The sequence below is a fragment of the Acanthochromis polyacanthus genome, chromosome 16 (genome assembly GCF_021347895.1).
Source record: "Acanthochromis polyacanthus isolate Apoly-LR-REF ecotype Palm Island chromosome 16, KAUST_Apoly_ChrSc, whole genome shotgun sequence".
In the NCBI taxonomy this organism is placed as follows: domain Eukaryota; kingdom Metazoa; phylum Chordata; class Actinopteri; family Pomacentridae; genus Acanthochromis; species Acanthochromis polyacanthus.
Genome location: NC_067128.1, coordinates 28,071,203 through 28,091,972, shown reverse-complemented (window position 1 = coordinate 28,091,972; position 20,770 = coordinate 28,071,203). Strand labels below are relative to the sequence as shown.

At 40.9% G+C, this 20,770-nt stretch overlaps 1 protein-coding gene across 1 annotated transcript in view; it reads left to right on the top strand.

The window, feature by feature from the left end:
- Nucleotides 1-20,770, top strand: part of rev3l (REV3 like, DNA directed polymerase zeta catalytic subunit) — a 93,267-nt gene that overhangs the window by 17,786 nt on the left and 54,711 nt on the right. Inside the window, 2 exon segments of the mRNA XM_022216436.2 lie at nt 20,124-20,313; nt 20,494-20,568. Of these exon segments, the coding sequence (XP_022072128.2) occupies nt 20,124-20,313; nt 20,494-20,568 (265 nt within the window).

Genomic DNA, 20,770 nt, shown 5'->3' with positions numbered 1-20,770 from the left:
GCAGTAGGGAAAGACCACTTTTTATAAAGCAACAATTGCAGGGTTGTGCAAAAACATATGTATAATAGTGCTTTGATGTGATCTGTAAAGCTACATTACTTTTTACATACGTACATACGTATTGTAGTGTTAGTGATGGGTCTTGTTGTGAAATTGGAGGTATTGATAATGACATTCACAGCTAATATTACTATAATGTTTACTATGTGCTTAGATTGAGGTAGTGTTTTGTTGGGAGGTCCCTCTGAGACATAGCATGGTGAAAACAAGGAAACAAACATTATCTCGGGTTCTTATTTAATATAGATTTTGACAACTACAGTTATTGTGAAAGAAGTTTTCCATGTACTGGTTCAGGTATGGTTGGGGCATCAGTCCTACACCAGCTTATCTTTGTGGTAGCAAAGCTGGCAGGGTTAATTATTGACAAATATTAGTCATTTAAGGTTAGTAAGACCTGGCAGGCAATCCTGCAGTGCTCTCAAAGCACTGGAAGTTTTTCATCTAATGTTCTTCATGTTTCTTTTGGGGTTGATGCTTTTACCATTGAGTGATAGCAAGATGCTAAGGTTTTGTCTACACTACTCTAACATCTTTGTTTACTTGGAAAAATCTCTTTCCATGTTTTACGGCATCTTCTCTACACCAAAAACTTTTCAGCATGTCAGCTGTCTTTCAGTTTCTTTGTAGCACATGTTGTAAAATGTGCAACAAAGCTTTATAGAAACAGAATCTGCCTTTTCTCTTGTCTTTCTTCGCTCCTCTCTTTCTGTCCTTACAAACTGTTCACACTCCAGTAATAGAGTCTGGTTTCACAGCCACAGACGTGAGAGGAGGAGGGATAAGTCACCAAATAACAGGTGGTAAAGTGACCGGACACGTGTCTGAATAGGTGCTACCCTGAGTGCCACCTTCTCTTCACCTTTTTCAGGATGCCATATTTGGTAAACCTTGCTTGGATGTTGATATGTCTGCCTCAGTGGGGTTGTTTTTAGGATTCTCCAGTTGTGTTTAATAAGAGCAATGTTCACTGCCAACAGGAACTCACTCAGTTACAAGGAAACTGCTTCTTTTCACCTTGTTCTCGCCCTCCTCCTCTCGCCTCTGTATTAATTGAGTGATTCATATCTGCTCTGCCCTTCCTCTTACCGCTGCTCAGGTGACTGGAGACACGCCGGCTTTGATCTTTTTGACATGATCAGGTTTTTTTACCCTCTTGTTCTTTTATCCCAGGAAAGTTGACTGAGCATGTATGCTCTTTCTCTTGCTGAGAGGTACCTGGGCAGTCATTAAACACAAAAAATATATATATCCATTCTTTTGCAGTTCTTCTGCTGTAGTATAACAGTATCCTGCTATGATTCAACTCAGGTCTTTTATATTTTTGAGCATTACTCCAATCCCTAATTATAGTATGTTATTGAGTTAGTTGCTAAAATCTGAGATTGTGGTGACAGTGCTAAAAAATATCAGACAAAGAAAAAGTACAAACAGTCAGACAACCAGAGAAGTTTTAATTAAGTTTAGCCAAAAAGTAAAATTGAAAAAGGGAACAATGTAAATGAGAAGATTCCTACCTAAGTTCTATGTTGGTTTGTGGCACCTTATTAACAACTGCGAGAAACCCAATTTCCTTCTGGCATGGTTTCATTTGAATAATATTAATGACCAGGAAAGGTGAAACTGACCCATTTTCCCATCAAACAAAGAAATATCCAGAAAACACAAACTTAATATTCTTTATTCAGCAAGTGATCCCTGAAATATATCTTCCGTTGTGAAAATTCAGTTAGCCAGCTCACATGAGATGGATTTTTATATAAATGTAGAATATTGTAAGTGTGTAAATCTAGTGTTGCACTTGCTCTGACCTTGTCACTCCCCAAAAGGATGTAGTGGTAACAGTAGCATCCATTATGTCTTACGTCTTGATGCTGGGTTGGACAGGATCTTGTGAGTTATTATATGATCAGAAATGACAGCCGAGCATCAGTATATGAACAATGTGTGCTAGAACTAGCTCATTTGAGCCTCTTTCTAAATGATGGGTAAAACTTTGCAGATGAGACCCAAGTTGTGATAAGCTTCTTTGTGCTGGAGTACAAGCTGCAGATTGCACCATTCTTTAAGACACACAGGTTTTTGTATTTAGTGCTGTTTGAAAGTGATGCAAGCTTTTGCATTGTGAATATTAATATGGATGTCCACTATCTGTATCATCCTCTATTTCTGTGCTGTTTGATTTTGCAGTTGTTTGTCACTGTTATATATTGTGTACAGAAAGAGGCCAGGAAAAAAGTCCAGTGAACACGCTGTGAATGACAGACACACTTTTCCTGTTGCAGAGTTTTGGAGAAGCCCCCCCCTTGCACTCTTTGGCTGTCTTCTATAGTGTGAACTGCACCGCTAGAAGTGCTCTGATGTCAGTCTGCCTGCTTTCATTCGGCAGCACTCTGCTACTCATGCAGGTCATGTCTCACTCACCATACACACTCCTCCCGTTGTGATTAATGTGAGTGATGCAGTTTGGTGCATGGAGACGGGATTTTTACTCTGTGGGAGTTTGCTGACAGCCTCCCACATTTCCATTTGTCTGTCACTGTGTCCTGTACATCCCTTAAGCATTCAGCTGTGTGTGTTGACCTAACTGAGATGGAGAACATCTGACTCACACAGATGTATAGTAGCCTTGGTAGCAGTGGATGTGGCGTAGACCAGCTCAGCTTGGACCATGTTGCACCACCGCTCCCTTTGAAGACCGTCAGTCCTCACACAGCTGACAGATCCCTTCATTGGACATGCTGCACAAGTGTTTGTAGTTTATCTTCTCACATACCTCTTCTTTCAAATTCACAGTCCTTGTCTTGCATTGTCCCCTGTGACACAACACAGCGTATGTCTGCCCAAATGACAGATTACTTAATCTGTCACGCTGAAGCAAAATATTGTATTTTGAACCAGTTTAAAAGATATTACAACTTCTACAACATGGAGTTTGGCTTTAAAGCACAAGTCATTGTGATTTAATATTAAGGCTGTTATTTCAAGACACTTGCTTTTATAGTCCAATACAAGATGTTTCTGTAACAGTTGACCATTTTTTCCGGAATGTGTTTTTTATAGCTTCTTTTTCAACTTCATACTTGTAGATTAGTCACACGTAGTCTGCTTGCCCAAAATTTTCATAGTGTTTGCTCTCAGACCCTGCAGACCAAATCCAATCCGGCAGGTCTGCATGCAGTCTGCCACTGTGTCCATCCTGGAGTATAATCAGGGATTTCAACGCTTCAGCCACAAGGATCCGATTCAAAATCCAATATCTGTTTGGAAAAACTGCATTTTAAAATGGAAAATATGTAGAAGCTGTACAGCTGTTCTCCTTTTGCTGGAACATAATGACTAGATCAAATACAAAAGTTCTGCAGGTGTCACGGGTTCCTTAAAATTTTAAGCACTGATTCCAATGCAGAAAATTCTTTCTACATATTATCAATTATATTTAGTTCAGATTGTTATTATATGCTGTATTTTTCATTCCTTTCCCCCCGATTTAGCATTTTATATGGATGCAGTCAATGCGAAATCCGCCGGACCGACAAGACCAGAAAGTCCATCGGTCCGCCATTTTCTCACACCCAGCCGGACCGCCTGTCCGCCACCCTCCGGCGACATGTTTATCAACAAATAAAGATAATTTAGCAACGAATTGAAGCGATCTATCAACGCGATGCTTTCCAACAGAAAATAATGGCAAATTAAAGACAAATTGAAGCGTATTTACCTGCTAAACTGCGCAGCAAGTGATGTTTTCATTCCGTTCACGCCATCTTGGATATGAAATCTCGTGCTTGCGCGAATTCTTGCAGACACCGCGAGAGTTGCTATGAGACTATCGATCGAACTTTTACATATTTTTCTGCTCGACGGGTCTTGTTACTGATGTTTAGCGATTCGATGATGATGATGGATATGTGTCTGACATGGAGCAAGAGGAGGAGGAAAACAATAAAAAGATCAACATATATTCTCTTGAAGCCTAAATAAATAAATGATTAAATGATTTCAAAAGATATTGTGTCCTTTGATTATTTTGTTAAATTTTTTGTCGTAAATCACACTTTTTTCCGTCCGCGCATTGTAGGTCCACCAAAAACCCGGTAGGTCCACCAAACTCTCCAGCTGTGGTGGACCTACTGTCCACCAAGACTCCAGACGGTTTCGCATTGACTGTGGATGGGAGACAGAAATAGGGATGACATTTACTTTCGGGCTCAAGTCAAATCAGCCTCAAGCATGCCACATTAACATCCACATTTGTTTGTCTGACAGACAAGAAATGGATGCAAAGACATAAGCGATTTCACCTTTGCAAAGAGACTTGAGACGTGAGGAAGCACCATCCCGTTATCCACAGTTCACTGTTAAATAGCGTGTCATGAAATGGGAGTGCGGGTCATTAGTTTGGTTTGATTGGAACGTCATTTACATTTGCTATAGGTCACAGATTGAGGGGTGTGATGTGAAAGGTTATGCATTTTTGCGATCATCTCTTTATTTTATTGCTCCCATTTTCTCTGTCTTTCAGTTTTCCTCCCATCTTTTGTGTTGTTCTATTCACATCCCTCGAGTTGTCCATCTTGCTTTTAATTCATCCACGACCCAGTCCAGATCTGTGGAGTCTGCTGCTCCATCTGCGCTCCGCTCTCACCAGCCAGGCAGACATACAGGAATCTTAACAAGAACAAACGGCAGTAAGACCGGCCTGCACAATCATAGTATAGGCTGGCCAGCATCACACTGTAGCCAACCTCAATTTCCTTGTTCATATTTATAAAGATTGATGTATCCTTGCTTTGTCTGCTTAACGAAGGTCTGGCATCAAGCACCTTCCAAGTCACCATCTGGTCAGCCTCAACCTGTCTGCTCAGATGACTGGTTCTGCTGTGCCGTCTGTCTCCTCGGCCAGGAAGACGTCTGGGGATAGCTGGCATGGAGTATCACCGCCGATTCCTCCAGCAGGCCCAGCTTGAGCGACAGGGACATGCTGGCTACAAAGTGGTCATTAAGGGACAATAAGGAGCTGATTCTGTTCCCTGACATAAAACTGGGGCAGCGGGACAATGGTTCACCTCCTTCTCTGTCATAAATATTATCTCAGGTACAGGTGATTAGATTTGAATGAAACTTAAGGGAATAATGTTCCTCACAATTTAGTCTGTCTAAACTGCACTGAATTGACTTAGGTTGTTTGTGTAGCTTCAAGATGTGATTGTTCAAGATATGGACTAAAACAGTGGTATGCAGCCTGGGTTTTGTTTCTTGTGGATGTAAATACTGGTGACAATACCATTTGACAAAAGGCGTCTTTATGCGTTTTCAGCTTTGTAAGCTGGCCTGACATGCTATGAGCAAAATAGAAAGTTCTCCAGCTAGTGTGGGACTAGCTTGCGTCATCTCTCCTCAGCCTTTGGCTTGTTGCTCAGGCATCCAGCCAGGACAGGCCTGGCTTTACAGCAATTGGGAGGGCCCACTTATTTGTCCAGTTAACAAAGCCCAGACAGCCAGAGAGGGCCAGTTTTTGACTTTTGGACTACGACAGCAGAAATTTGCTTTGGGAGATTCTTTGTTTGTAGGTCATAATCATGCAGGAAAAATAAGAACCATCCAGAAATTATAGTATAAGGAAAGGATCCTTTATTTATATGGAGACACGGAATATATTGGGTTTATGTTCAGTCACAGGAAGAGAAATATCAGTGGTCAGTAGTGGTTGTTGCTAGATGGTGTATTATTTGCAAAAATTTAATTGTTGTCAGGGGTGTTGTGGAAAAGTGCCGTATTGCAGACTGTATGTGTCTTAGGTTTGCCTAGACTGCAGTGAGCACCTTATGCCTGGAGCGCTTCATCTATGCAGCTCTCTGTGGCAGCTTTTTCTTCTACATTTTCTGGCTTGCAGTGTTTAAAACATCCCATGAAAACTGAGTATTCTCTATAGACTTGGCAAACTAATCTTTCTCCTCAGGAAGATGATGTATTATAAGGCTCCAGGATCACTATGAAACTGACCTTGATGGGAAATTATTTTGACAGTATGCCCAAGAATGCCCTAAAATGCACTTTCATGAAAACTGGACAAACTCTCAATATGACACAATTCAAAACTCCAGAACTTTTTTTTTACTGAATAATGACATAGCACCATTGCTTCTGTTGATGGAATGAGACTGCTCTCTTTGTAACCTCTTGATCAAAGCATTCTAGTGGTCAGCTGGCAACAAGCTTTTAATGTGAAGCAGCAGGAAGTGTTCAGTTTGATTGTTTATGGAGGGGTTGGCCGGTGTGTGGTGGTCTGAATTTGTGGGGATTCTCCCAATAATACCTAAGCACGGTGAATGTGAGATGCCATTGTTGGTGTTTCATCAGGCTTTGTGTGATGTCTGGCCAGAGGAATCTCTGATGGCCTCATTTAATCACTTCAGAGCAGATCTGTTTATATTAGCGAAAGAGTGCAGAGGATAAGAGGCTGTTGTTTAGAACAAAGTGGTCAGGCTGAAACTTTGTAGTTTATGTTGTCTGTGAGGGAATGACCGAGGGATTTCTTTTGTCCTGTGTTTGTGTCAGAGTGGTGAGCTGCAGATGTAGAAAACAGAGGAAGACTTCAGTGCCTTCTAGCAAAGAGTTTACAGTGCATCAGTTTGATGTGGACTGGGGTTTTTACTGTATGTTATTCCCTGTTTCTCTAATTCCTGTCAAATCTCTGCTTTCTGCCTCTTAGTTTTCATGAAAAATTAACAAAAAACACCTTTCTGACTTAATAAATGACCAACTATGTGCATGTGATAAGACTTCATTGAAATGCCAGTTTAAGGATAATTCCACACTTGCTGCTCTGTTTTGTTCTCAAGTTTGTTTGAGCCGAAAAAAGATGAATAATTATTATTTTCTGCTCAGAAGCGGTCAAAGATTCTTTAATGAGAGGTGGACTGGTCTAGGTTTAGTGTTCTCTGTTGCATCATGTGTGAAAGCTAGTTGTACCAAGCATACCACTGATGGGGATATAAAGTATTTGGTTTGACAAAAGCATTCAAAATCAATTAGAAGAAAATCATAAGAATTCTGTTAAGCACAACAAGAGTCCTCCTGTCTGTACACCCAAAAAGAAAAGCAGCAGAAACGATGCTGATGTTGTATGAATGAAGAGTCGGGATGAAGGACAGTCTTACTCTGGCGTGGTGCGAATCAAACATATGTAATTGAGAACCATTCTAAGAGGCAGCAATCCTGGTGTATTTTCAACAATGTTATGCACGACAAAGAGAGCTGACTGATTCCCATTTGACATCAAAGCAGATCAGATTCTTGACATCATTTAGTCCTTCTTGCTGCAGTTGTGCTCCAAGTTTAGCAGCATTTGCCCCTAAACTGCACAACACTCTTAACTCTCACTGGGGCAGTGCCACAGCCTTCATTATCAGTCAAATCCGAGTGGCTTCCCCTTTTTTCTGACCACTTGAATTTAAATACTTGAGTGGCCACACACTGAGACTTTCAATGAGCCCTTTAGAGGCACTTTATTGTCATGTTTTTTGTATTCATGATCTGAGATTCTCCCTCGCATGTTCTGTCTAAGGAAGCACATTGTCAGGATGTTGAACCAACTGGTTTGCATTTGCCAGTCAACTCATTGTAATGCATTAAGCATGTGGGAAATTTGTTGCTTTGGAGCTCTACCATCCTGTAAAATCAGCTCCTTTGCCATAGTGTGCACTATTTACAGCAGTTAATTTGACTGTACTCACAATCACTTTACTGTTCATTCTGTGCCACAGTTGAAATAGTTCTCCAATGCTGTAAACAGTATGACCTGCTATTTTATTGTTCATTAAAACTTACAGTAGTCATTGTTTGCCGTGTAAACCCAATTTGTGGCATTTCCTACCTAATTTCTTGCTCATCTTTTCTTGAAAAATACACTGGCTATTGCAGTCCTTGCTGTTGTGTTTTGTTAGGAAGCAGTAGAGGAAGCAATGGTGTCCTGAATCCAATGCATCAATGCAGCAGCAGACTGCAATGTCCAGTCTTTAGGATGTATGTTGTGTGCTTTCTGCAGTTACATAACAGCAGCGGTCTGCAGGTGCATGCTCTGTATTGTGAAGCCTGACATATGAACCATCGAGAACGCTTTAATAATGTGCATTTGTAGTATTTCCCCTAAGGGTTTGTTATTGAAACACTGGATTTGGATAATTAAAAACAGACCAGAAATACTATCTTTACTCTTGTGGAAAAGTGTAGATGTAGACACAGTTGTTAGAGATCATGGAAAAAACACTTTGAATTTGTAATTTTGACTGTATTCCTTTCAGTGGATTATTCTAGGGATTGTTGTTTTGAACATAAATACTCTTATGTACAGCTTGTTTATTAATGTCTTTTATGAATTTACTCATTTCCTAACCTTTTTGGTTTGAGTAGGATTCCACTTTTGACTAGACTTGCAAAGCCACTGCAAAAAAAAAAGTCACACAATGCAGGCCTGTGTAATTGAGGCAGGGAGCATGAAGTCCTCGTCCACTCTCATTCATTCGCTGACTGCTCATCTGTATATTCCATCCCCTCTGTCCTCTCCAGCAGTTAATTTAAGGAGCAGATGATGAGAGTGAATCCATTAGAAAGACTGTGATTTAGAGGGTTGTCACCCTCCTCTGCTCACTCCCTTTCCTCTTATTGCAGTCTTATTGCTCCCCTCCTCACACACACACACACACACACTCTCACTCATCACGTGCATGTGTATACCCCTGCATTTCTGACTGACATTTCATTTTTCCTCAGTGAATACACACAAAAGCTTTCTTTAGGCACATTAATACGGGAGCTGCACTCCTGCAGCATGTACAGGAATCAATTTGGAATGACCCCCAACATCGTACAGGGACATAACTGCACACACTGCCAGCAATTAACTCATTAGAATTGTGGCAGCGAACAAGAAGGTTGGTGCCAGCGCTGGTACCCTGGCAGAGGAGCTATTGATTGGCTGCTCCTGTCATGTAAAACAGTTATTTCTGTGTGGAATTGACTATATTTATACATTTGCTGGGTAACGCACAAAAAAACAAGAGTGCTTCCAGTTTCAGAGACAGGCTTAAGAATTTTGTGTGGGCGGCGGCTGTTTGTGTTTCCTGCGTAGGCATGTGTTTTCTAGACCGCCGCCAATATCTGAGAAAGAATTGTTCCTAGAAGAGCATATTGGGTTTAGGGGTGTATTTTTCTTCTAATGTAGCTGCAGTACACGAGTTGTCACTGCAGTGGTAATTATCAACACAGAAAGAAGCCTCTCCTTTTCCCCGTCTGTACTGTCTGTATTTACTGTAAGCTGTCCTTTAAACACAAAATGCTCTCAAGCTGATATTAAAAATGGAAGATTTTTGTAGAACTTCCCTTTGGCTTGAGATCTGGCCTTGTGGCAGATTTCCACCTCACTCTCACCTTGCTGTTCTCACTTTATACAATAATCAATACTGCTAGGATGCATAATTTCTTTTCACAGTGCAGCCACTGACTTAGAACACATCAAATCAAAGTAAAACAGGTGGAACGTTTTGCAGTATGAGGCATATTATGTAATTTGCCATTTATCATTTATGTTTCTGTCTTGAGATGAATTGCAGTGTAATTGTTTAAATCATTGTTACAGTTGGTTTCTCACACTCATTTCAGTTTTAAAGGTGTCAGTACCTCCATCTCTCCGACACACACAAATGCAGTCCTCCCAAGTGTAGCTATATCAGTGAGTGATCTTTGCAAGCAGCCATTTACAGAGTTTTGGCCCTGTGATAAGAGCAGCTGCAGTGACACTGAAATCGACCTCCTGTCTTCTTCAGTCAAAGAAAGAGGCTCCAGTAAGTTAAACGGATTCTGTCATAGCGCGGACACATCCTATTGTTGTCGTGTTAGTCTGATCAGTACAACGATTGAATTAAGTGTGGCTGAGTAAGTAAGGACGTGCCGTGTGCCCATGTGTTTCTGTTGGTTCATGGATGGCTGTTAGTATATTCCCATTAGTAATGTGTTTTGATGCAGATACAGATGCTTTTTTTAAAACTCTTGACAGCATATTTACACCTATGAGTCACTACCTCAAAACCCCATACCTAAGTTTGCGTGGGTTGCTCTTGTGCTGCAAAAACAGATCTGACATGTCAGGGAAGATGCACGGGTCCTCTGGAGGTGTCCTGCGGCACCTGGCATTAGGATGTTGGCAGCGAACCCTTTCGGTCCAGTAGTTTTTCAGAGTGGAGCCTCTTTAGATCATGTTTGTTCCTGCACAACCCATATGCTCAATCGAATTGAGATGTGGTGAGTTTGGGGACTGGATAAACGCCTCAGGCTCTTTGTTGTGTTCCTCGAGTCGTCCCGGAGTATTTTTTACAGAGTGGCAGGGCACAGGGTCCTGCTGGAAGAGGTTGCTGTCGTCAGGGAGTGCTGTTGCCACGGGGGATGTACGTGGTCAAAATAACCATCACATGAATGCCAGGACCCAAGGTTTCCCAGCAGAACATTGCACCAAAACATGATATTATTCACCTCACCTTTTAACTGCTTTTGGTTTTTGGTTCACTAGTTTTTACATTTTGTAGCATCAATACACAGCATAAGCAAATTTGTTATTGATCTCTACGAGATATTCTAAAAATTATTAAAGCAAGTTAAAGTTAAAAAAAAATCTTTCTGGTGCTCTGCATTTGACATATGTCATGTAGTCCCTGTTTTTTAAAGGACCTCAAACCTACTATAGCATTTCTGTGTATAAAGTGTGTGCAGTAAGCTAAAGTTGACTAATTCATCAACCTGGCTCTTGGTGGTAGCTGTGTGTCCAAACTGTTACTGTTGCAACTGAAGTCCAGTCTTCCAATAAAGTCCAATTCTTGTAGTATTTTCTGCAGTGAACACACAATTTTAGTCCAACTCTGACTTGTGTTTTCAGCAGGAAATCCAAGTTGGATGAAAGTGGCTTTGTGATCTTGCCTGTGTATTGTGTAATAAAGTGTATTAAGTCACATCTGGATGCAAGATGCTGGAAATGGCAGGAACGAATGGGTTGCAATTGTCTTAAAATCTTGCAGGCGGTCTTATCTGACTCTTGTTGAGCAAATTCTTTCTGCTCTGGAGTAATAATACCACAAGAAATCTTTAAAACAGCATTCAATTTAGTTTTATAAAACAGGGGTGTGCTTTTATCTTCTTCTTTTTTAACCACAGACTGAATTTTCAATCCCAGTCTGCATCTCTCTGCCTCTGCTGCTCTCCTCTTCCTCACTGACTCTCTCTGTTTCATCAGTTTGGCGTTCAGCCAGGCTGCTCAGTGGGTTACAGACAGACTCTGCCAGCATGTGTGTGTCTGTTTGTGTGTGTTTGTGTGCATCAGATTAACTGGCCTTTTATTCCACCACCTCTCTAAACAGAGTGTGTGTATTTTCCGTTTCTCTCGCTGGCATGACCTCACATACCCCTGTTCTGTGCATTTACGTTAACATTTTGGGACTTTGCTCAAGGGCATAACAGTATTTGGGTCCAGCTTAAAATCTTTGCTCAAGCGCACCTTGATTAAAGTTCTTAAGGATGAAGGAGAGTTTTTCTTTCTTCAACCACCATCGTAATGGATGCGAGTCATAAATGCGCATTCTCCCATTATGACATTTTCTCTCCAGACGATGGGAATGCTCAGTCCTACATTTCACTCAACTCTCCCTGGGCCTTTTTAATTAATACCAACCGTGGTTTTTATTAACATCTTTTTCCAGCCCTCCCTGTGGCAGCTGTCTGTCTGATTACAGTGAGAGTCAAACTGTACCCCAAACTGACTACTAATGAAGAAAAAAAATTAACTTTACTTACAAGTACAACACATTGAGTCATGTCGTGATGCTATTTTCAGCACATGATTGGGCTTGAGGATAAATGGTGTCACCAAATGTAAAACTTTAATTATAATGTCTGCCTATACATGTAAGAAACAGTGATTTTTACTGGGCTGCTCTTAGTTTGAAATATGTGTGTCTGTGTAGGAGAATGTTTCTGGAAAACAGCACTTCTCCTCATCACCTTAGTTAAATAAACGTCTCTTCTTTCTGCTTCTCTGCTCCAGTAGGCACTTATGTATTATGAGCTCAGAGAAGTAATACTTGCAACAGGGAGGAGGATTTGCTGCTTAAACTAAATCAGCAAGTTCTGCAAATTGGCTCTGTATATTTGCATATTTTACCAGCTCCCGAGCAGGGATGGAAAATCACCTTTTTGTCCTTCAGTGCCATCACTGACAGATTCTATTATTTACCAGGAAATGTGACAGTTTTCCCAATAATAAGTCAGACTTTTAAAATGGAAGCTGTCATTTGTGGCCGGTTACTGGGCGAAGTGGTCGACACTGTAAAGGGAAGAAAAAAGTGACCAGTTTGACTTATGGTTGATGGAAATCTGTGTTTTTTTTTCAGAGCATATATCCTGTTTGCATGGCTTATTATATACGGGATTCCATATCTTTAAATGGAACATTTGATCTTCTTAAAAAGCCATAGCAGAGCACAGATTGTTGTTTTAAGCTGTGTAATTACATGCGTTACTCGCATTGTCGGCAGCAACTACTCCATTAAAGAGATAGTTTGGCCTTTACTCCAAATTCAGAACAGACCCTTAAGCAACGTGAGCCTCACTGAAGCATCCAAACCATCTCCCATTATTGTCATGTACAGCTGTCAGTCAAGTTTCTTTATCAGGATTCAAAAATAGCATCAAAACTTCTGATCTCTGAAGGTGAAGGCATGCAGGAAGGAGGCAGCAGGCAACTGTTTTATTTGCTGATAACACCACCGAAGCTTTGTGTGCCAGTTGTGAAACCAGCAACTTTGTTGTAAATAAAAGAATAGAAAGATCCACAGTTGTAGCAGATGTGTGTCGAGCAGCCTATTTGTCAAGATTATTGTATACCTAAAAAAGCATGCCAGAAGAAGCAAAAGAGACACAGCAAAAACTAGAAAATGTTTTGCTTTTTTAACAAAAATGTTGCAGATGAATTAACTAAACATTTTAGTTCAACATTGAAAGCCTGTTGTGAAATAGGAAATGAGGTCAGTTATGTCAGATTAGTTAACAAATTCACAAAATATAGATTCAAACTATATTTCTGTGTTTTGAATGGCTGCCTGCGCATATAAGCGTTCACTCTCGGAGGTAGTGTGGCTTACTATATTTGTGAACATAGAAGTGTATCTGTTTGGTATGAGGACTGAGCGAAGGATGTCACAAACACCTCAGAACGACCTAACTAAACACCAGAACCATCTGTCAGCAACTCTTTATTTGAAGTCTAAATTGGGCATATTCTGCCATTGATTCAGCTGAGGCTGCAGCCAAATTGATTTAATCTTCCAAGTATTTTATTAATGAGTTGATAATTACATATAGTTAATTGCTTGCTATATATGTATATAATGTTGAATGTGAAGCCAATAAAATTTTATAAAATAGTTCATAATTACAGTTTCTAAGGACCAGAGGCCATCTTCAAACCGTCTCGTTTTGTCTGTCAGTTCAAAATGAAAAGATATTCAGTTTCCAATAATATAAAAGCAGATTTTCATTACATTTTAGAAGCTACAGCTATTAAGGGTTTCTACATTTTTGTTGGAGAAATTAAAAGATTATGTAGTTAAAGAATTTGTTGGAGATGCATCATTTCTTTATCAACCAATAGCCTGTTATGCAAGCTGATATATTCATGATACACAACCATCAGGAGTGTACTTGGAAAGCTTTTTCGCATTCTAATTCCTAGTTGCTCTGCTTGTTTATATGCACGGTTTGTCTTTTTTTTTTTGTGTGCAGGTTGCAGCTTTTCCACTGTGCACCAACTGCGTGTTTGTATTTTTTTGGACGAGTCAGAGCTGCACATCTTTCTATCCGTGACCCAGCAATCTAACAGTTTATCAGCTGTCTTTTTGGCTGATCTGCTGTCAGACAGAGTCCCTTACTGGCTGGTTTTGTAGATGAGCTGCTGGCTGACTGCTTCACTGACCCAGCGGTGATGTGGTGCTACTGTGCCAGGTGCTGAGTCATGGGGCTGCAGTGGCGATTATCATGAGGAAGTGGAGGCTGGGATGAGAGGAGATTTAGGGGGGAGGCTTTTGGCAGAGTGAACCTTCTCTGTCACGGTGCTCCTCCCCCAGAGAACAGGCCCCAAAGCTGCCACAGCTCCTCCCTCCATGCAGCCCCATTCACAAATCTTCCACCCGGAGGGCTGGATGTGGCTTGGAAAGAGCAGAGAAAACAGGAGCCCCAACAGAAACAATTAGTTAATTAATTTAAAGACAATCAATAGACAGTTAATCAGCAATTTTGATTATGGATTTAAGAGCCCATATTGTGCTTTTTGTTTTTTTTATCCGTTTCTGTAGTGTGTAGTGTATTTTCTCCCATAGTTAACAGTGCTCATTACCTACCTGAAACACCTCACTCATGTCCAGCCTTTTTTAATTTTTACTTTATGTCACCATGTTACATATTTGCTTTAATAGAATGAGAAGCTTCTATATGACAATTTTGTTTGTTAAATCAGCTTCTGCTGGTGCTACAGCTCTGTGCTCATACTCATAGATCTGATAGTTCTGTAGATAGATCTGTAGTTATGGTACGTAGCCAACTTTAACTTGCCTTCATTGGACCAGCTGAATAATCAGAGCAGTTTGGGCTTTTCAGGAGGTCAGCCTTAAGGAGACAAAATATCTAAAACTATTTCAGATAAACTGTGACAAGAGGTGCTGCAGCAATTTAAAGTATGAGAAGACTTTGTTATTTTTTAATACATAAACTTATTCTGGTAGACCCTAAAATACAGTTATAAGTCTGCAAATGTGCATCATACAGGCTTTTACTCCAAATATTGTCATCTTAATATCATTGTAAGTTGTATATATATTTTTTAGTTTTTGACATGTCAGCTTAGATTTGTTACCAGATTTTTTTTTAACCGATTGTCTAATGTTTTCTTAAGTAAACAACAATGCACACTACTCAAGAGATTGGTGATTGACCCCTCTCTCCTCTGAGGAGAATGAAGTGAGACTAATTAGAATTAGAGGAATTAAGTGTCCATTGACAGAAAACAGCTGTTGTTGTATTCAATAGGAATAAGTAAAGGGAAAAGTTTGAGTGGAGCTGGTTGGTTTGAGATGTGTTGCTCTTGGTCTTAATATTAATCATGTTAAACAGATCAATCATCGGCCAGACATCACCATTCCACAGGCTTGCTCTCATTATTAAATCGCAAGTATGTTGATGTAAGGAGATCTCCCTGTTCATTTCACCGGCAAAACTCTTCCAGACTCCACTTCAAACTGCAGACTGTACTTCCTTGTTTTTCGAGGCCTGTATCTACAAAATCCAGGGCCAAGAATTTGGGAACAACCGTGGGAGGAAACTGGCCGTTCAGTAGTTTCGTAAGGTTTTCCTCTTTGGAGACACAGAGGTTCTTTTCTCTGTTTTCATTACTTATAGATGACCAGTTTCCAGAATCTTTGTTTTTCATCACATAGTCACATTTTAGTGCCTTGGCAGTCATGTTGGGCTGTCAACAATACTGCAATTCCTCTTGATATATAATATTCTCTTTTTATACATGCCGGGTCAAGCTCTGAGCAAAGACATTAGAATTATTGGACTATAAACTGATTTGCACATTGGCTGACAGTGATTGACTGGCACTTCGGGTTAGATGGGATCAGTTGCTGTTCTTTTCTGCTCAATTAAATGGACACTTTAATGAGGGGCAGTAAGTCTGGAGGAATTTATATAGCATAATGCATTGTATATACGATCATCCTGACAGTTTCTGAAAAGTCTTGGTTAATTGCTCAGACCTATGTTTTACTCCAGCACAGTAATGATCCCTCCAGTTGAAGCTGCAGATGTTGTTTCCTTCTGCAACATGAAACTTTCCTCACTCCTGCTTCCACTTGTCTGAACACTTTCACACCAAAACATATGCACACCCTGTGTTTGTTATTCATCTTTCTGTTATTGTTTTTATCCCGCTGCCTTTTCTCTCCTTCCTGTTTTCTGTTTCATTGCTCACATACTTCTCGGTATAATTTTTCCTCTCTTTCTGCTCTTCTTCTCTTTCATTCTGCCCTGCTTTCTCAGACACTCATTCTCTCTCCGTCTCTCTTTCTGTGGTCTGACCAGCTGGGTGGAAAGAATCACTTGTTTATCTCTCCCGCTGTCCGTCAGGGGCTTTTGCTTTGCCGGCACCGTTGCCTAGCAACTGCAGCCGAAGCCGGCATTGGCTGATGGTAATATGTGAAAGAGAGAGAGCGACTCCATGTTGACTCGGCAGACTGAGGACAGACAGACACATGCCGGCTTCACCGCTCCCTCACCGCCGGAGAGGCTGCCAGCCTTTGTGTGACTTGCAGAGCAGCTACACACACCTTGGCCATGTTGAGCAGAGACACACAAATACAGATTGCAGACTAGACCGAGACTCACTGATCCCACTGTCTATCTGCAATTCACCAGCTACCATTTCATGTTTTCATCAGTGATTAATCTGTTGTTTGTTTATTCTATTAACCCCTCCATTTATCTGCCTCTCATCCTTAAAATATGCATCTGGGACACATTTTATTTCAAAGAATAACCAGAATGTTTCGTAAAGGGAAAATATTTCATGTGAATCACGGCATGTAAGATTTATGATTATGCAGCCAGAAAAAATGCAGTTGCATAATGCGTTTTCTGAAAGATGTGAAGTATGACAGTTCATTAAAGCAGAGGGGGCTGTGAAATATGTGACGTTTGACTTCTGCCTGACTTTAAGGCCTTAAGAAATTTGGTACACAGATGTATGCATCATCTCCTATTAGACTGAAGCCCAAACAGACAAAATCTCTCACAGCCTTTATTTGATTCGCTGGTCATTGTTGACCTTCGTTGAAAGCTGCTGTGTGTGATTTTTGCATATTGGATAAGATAAGATAGTGCTTTATTAAGCCTGTAGAAAATTCTTGAAGCAAGGCAAGACCTGTGGTGCACTGATAAAACTTCAGTTACATTCAAGTCCTTGCCAAACAAATTCACACAATGCTGATGAAGCCTATCAGCAGGAGTTAAATCACTCTCTATACTGCAAGATGCAATGAGATTTGCAGTTATACATACTGCAGTATTGGTCTATCCAGGCACACCTGACTGTCTGTGATTGGCTAAGTTCAGCTGATCAGCTGATCTATTTCAGATCTGAAATAGGACGCAACAAAACTTGTTGAAGTATGCATAAAATTGAGGTTTGCCTTTCAGTCCACAAGTAAAAATTTACAATCATGTTAGGACAAGATTCAAGCTCCTCTGTTTATAAAATCATTTTCACGATCATTTAATTGCCAAGTAAGCTACCTTTGTTGTTTACAAAATTTTCTGCCGATCATCTAATTGATTAATCCGTTAATTGTTCCAGCCCTAATCACTGTAACAGCAAACAGTGAGGGATTACAAGTGTGACAGTAAACACATCAATAGCTCTCGTCCTTAAGAGCAAATTAAGCTGACAGTGAGATAAATCAAATGGGTGCTGGGCAGAAAAACAGTGTTCAAAACACAGCATAGTGAAATGTGTCCACTGTGCTTTGCCACATCCAAAGGTGGTATAACAAAGAAAAACAGCTGCAAATCTTCACATTTTTCGATTAAAGACTTACGTGTAACTTAACTTCATTTGATTACTGTGAACTTCAGATACTTTGTTCAAACTGTGGTGTTAGTTTTTACAGTTTTTGTGAGGTTTAATATTTTATAATGCAGTCCTAATTTAGCTGAACATAATGTTCAAGTTAACAAGGCAGAAACTTCCCCCTTTTATCTCACGGTGGTAATCTGGTGTGGCTGGTTTTCCTCACACAGAAACCTGCCTATTTCCACAGGGGATGCTCTGCCTGTGAGCTCCAGCACATGCTGTTCCCTAAATCTTTGTAGCAGCAGCAGCAGTGCACTGATGTACAGTAGAAGTCTGATTCGGGCTTACACAAGGCATGTTCTAAGGATCTCATTGTCTTTCAACACCACGTCCCATCTTGCATCACCCTCCCCTCCTGTTTGGAAGCAGTCACATGTATCGTTGTGCAGAAAGATGCTGGGAATTTTTCCTCCTCTTTTTGGAGGCTGCACTTTTGGATCCAACAATCTCAACAATGGTGCCTAGGGGACTGCAGCATCGCATCGCACGCAGCATCTGTCACACCGTAGCATGAGGATGGGGTTTTGGCAAGCTGTGAATGTATGCATGCATGTGTGCGTTGTGTATGGGGTAAAGGAACAGAGCCAGAACCTCCCCCTCCCATCCCTCTCCTCTTCTGATGCTTCACCACCAGTCATGATGGTTGGAAAGGCAGGCATGTCTCTGGGCATGTGCAGACACGTCCGGGCAAGAGTCAAGCTCCCGCTCAATACTGCCTCCTCCTGTCCAACTGTCTGTCAGTCTGTCACTGGTGCGAGATAAGCAGAGTGAGTAGCTCAGATTGGGATGAACTTGGGCACCTTTGCCTTTGATGTCTTAATTTTTTTACACTGCTGTTATTATCCTTTATGTAACCTGACTAAACACAGTGCAGGCTCCTGACAGCAGTGTGCAGATAAAAGCTCTGGCCCGGCCTGATAATGGCAGGAAGAGAATGAATCGGAGCGTGGTGTCTGCAGCACAGTTCACCTCAGATGACACTTCGGCAGCAGCAGTGTTCTTGTCTGTCTGGGAGTGGTGTGGTGCCACACTGCCCCTGTTATAAATACTGTATCTGCTTCTCTCCGCATCGCCTGACCTCGCTTAACATCACTTAAGACCTCAGTTGTCCCGGTTCTGCTCCACCCACAACAACCGCCATCGCGTTTCTCCTCCCTATTTTTGTCTAGTTATTTAGCTAATGGCTTGCATTTGCACTGTGTGCATGGCTGTCATGAATCACGACATTACAGGCTTTTTGTTGCACTCATCCATCTGTGTTGTCTTGCAGTGGGCAGTCAGAAAGTGTATTGGGGTTACAAAAAAACTGTTTACTGGACCCTCAGCACACTCCATCCATCTCAATTGCAGCCTGTCACTAGATTTAATAGTCTCTGTGGAAGAAGTCACATCAAAAGCTACAGCTGCACAGCTTATGTATATATTCAGTAGTGGCCCTGCCACTGCATGCTGGGAAATATGTTTGAGTAGAGTGGGTTGGTTCATATTGCCCCAATACTGGGAGGTATTATGATTTGGGGATGCTTTAAGAAAAAATCTAATCAAATTCCTGGTTAAGTGTTGACATGTGGAGTCATGTGCACTTGGACAAAATGTTCCTGCTCTGAAAAGTTTTTAACTGTCTGAACTCTAAGCATTTTTCTGGGTGTTTTCTGCTCACAGCAGGTTCATTTTTCACTGTAGTATAAAGTCCTGCACCTCTATGGAAACAGCACAACTATGGCTAGAAGTAGCGAGAAGTACAACAAAGTTATGTCAGAAGTTTAAAAAAAATGAAGGTACAGGATCTGCAGCTGTTATCAATACTGGAAAAATTGTGACTCTACATACTGCAAATATTTTACTTATCACATTTTTCAATAGTTTTCATACTTCCCTCCTATCTGCTCTCTATAAACACAGCCTGCTTTTCAGATGAAAAAATCCTGGATTTTTGTTTCATGACTGGTTGTTGCAGCTGAATCATTAATGGCTTCACAGTTGCATCAAGGCATGCTGAATTTTTTATTTTTTAAAGAATTTGGTTTGTGCAAACAACGTATTTTTGGTGAGACATGTAGAATGAAATGTTTTTGATGGAATCTCACAATTTTAGGCCAAGATTCGGTCAAGGTTCGTAAATGAATAGTTCAAGGACTGTCAGAAAGTAGAAAGCATGATTCTCTCTCATACAGCGTTGGGTTTAGATAGATGGTGTCATTTGGGTAGTACTTTTTAAAAACAACACGCCTTTCTGAACTGCCAGTCAATTTTATTGTTTACACTGTCAACATGTAACTAAATTTGATAAAATCGTCGGTCTGGTGTTTAATTGTCTTGTGCTTTTGTGTTTCAGGCCAGAAGACATGTCTCCACCTCCATGGTGCGTTCCCTTACGTCTACGTGCCATACGATGGTTATGAGCATAAGCCAGAACGATACCTGCGGCAGGTGGCCTTCAGCATTGACAGGGCCCTCAATGTTGCCATGGGAAACCCCTCCTCCAACGTCCAGCACGTCTTTAAGGTGGTTCTGGTCTCTGGCATGTAAGTGATTCATGACTGTTGTTCTTACCAACACAGCTCAGCTGAGTTTGGCCCAGAATAGAAACTGTGTGAAACAAGACTGCAAACCCTGATTAAAATTCACTGTTGGAAATCCTTATGATGAATGATCCAGGTTTATTTGCTGCTTTCATTATGTGTGCTCTTTTTCTTGTCTTGCAGGCCTTTTTATGGTTACCATGCCAAGGAGAAGCACTTTATGAAGATCTATCTGTACAATCCACAGATGGTCAAAAGGTAAGGTTACTGCGGATCGATGCATTTTAATGTGAACAGGGATCATCCCGGGCTCCTGTTGTTTGATGTTTCTGAATGCCAGACAGTGTGCACATGACTCCGCCAGCTCACTAAACTGAAATCGATTGCTGCGTATTCAGTTGTTCACATTGATTGGCTGTGTGTGTGTGTGTGTGTGTGTGTGTGTGTGTGTGTGTGTGTG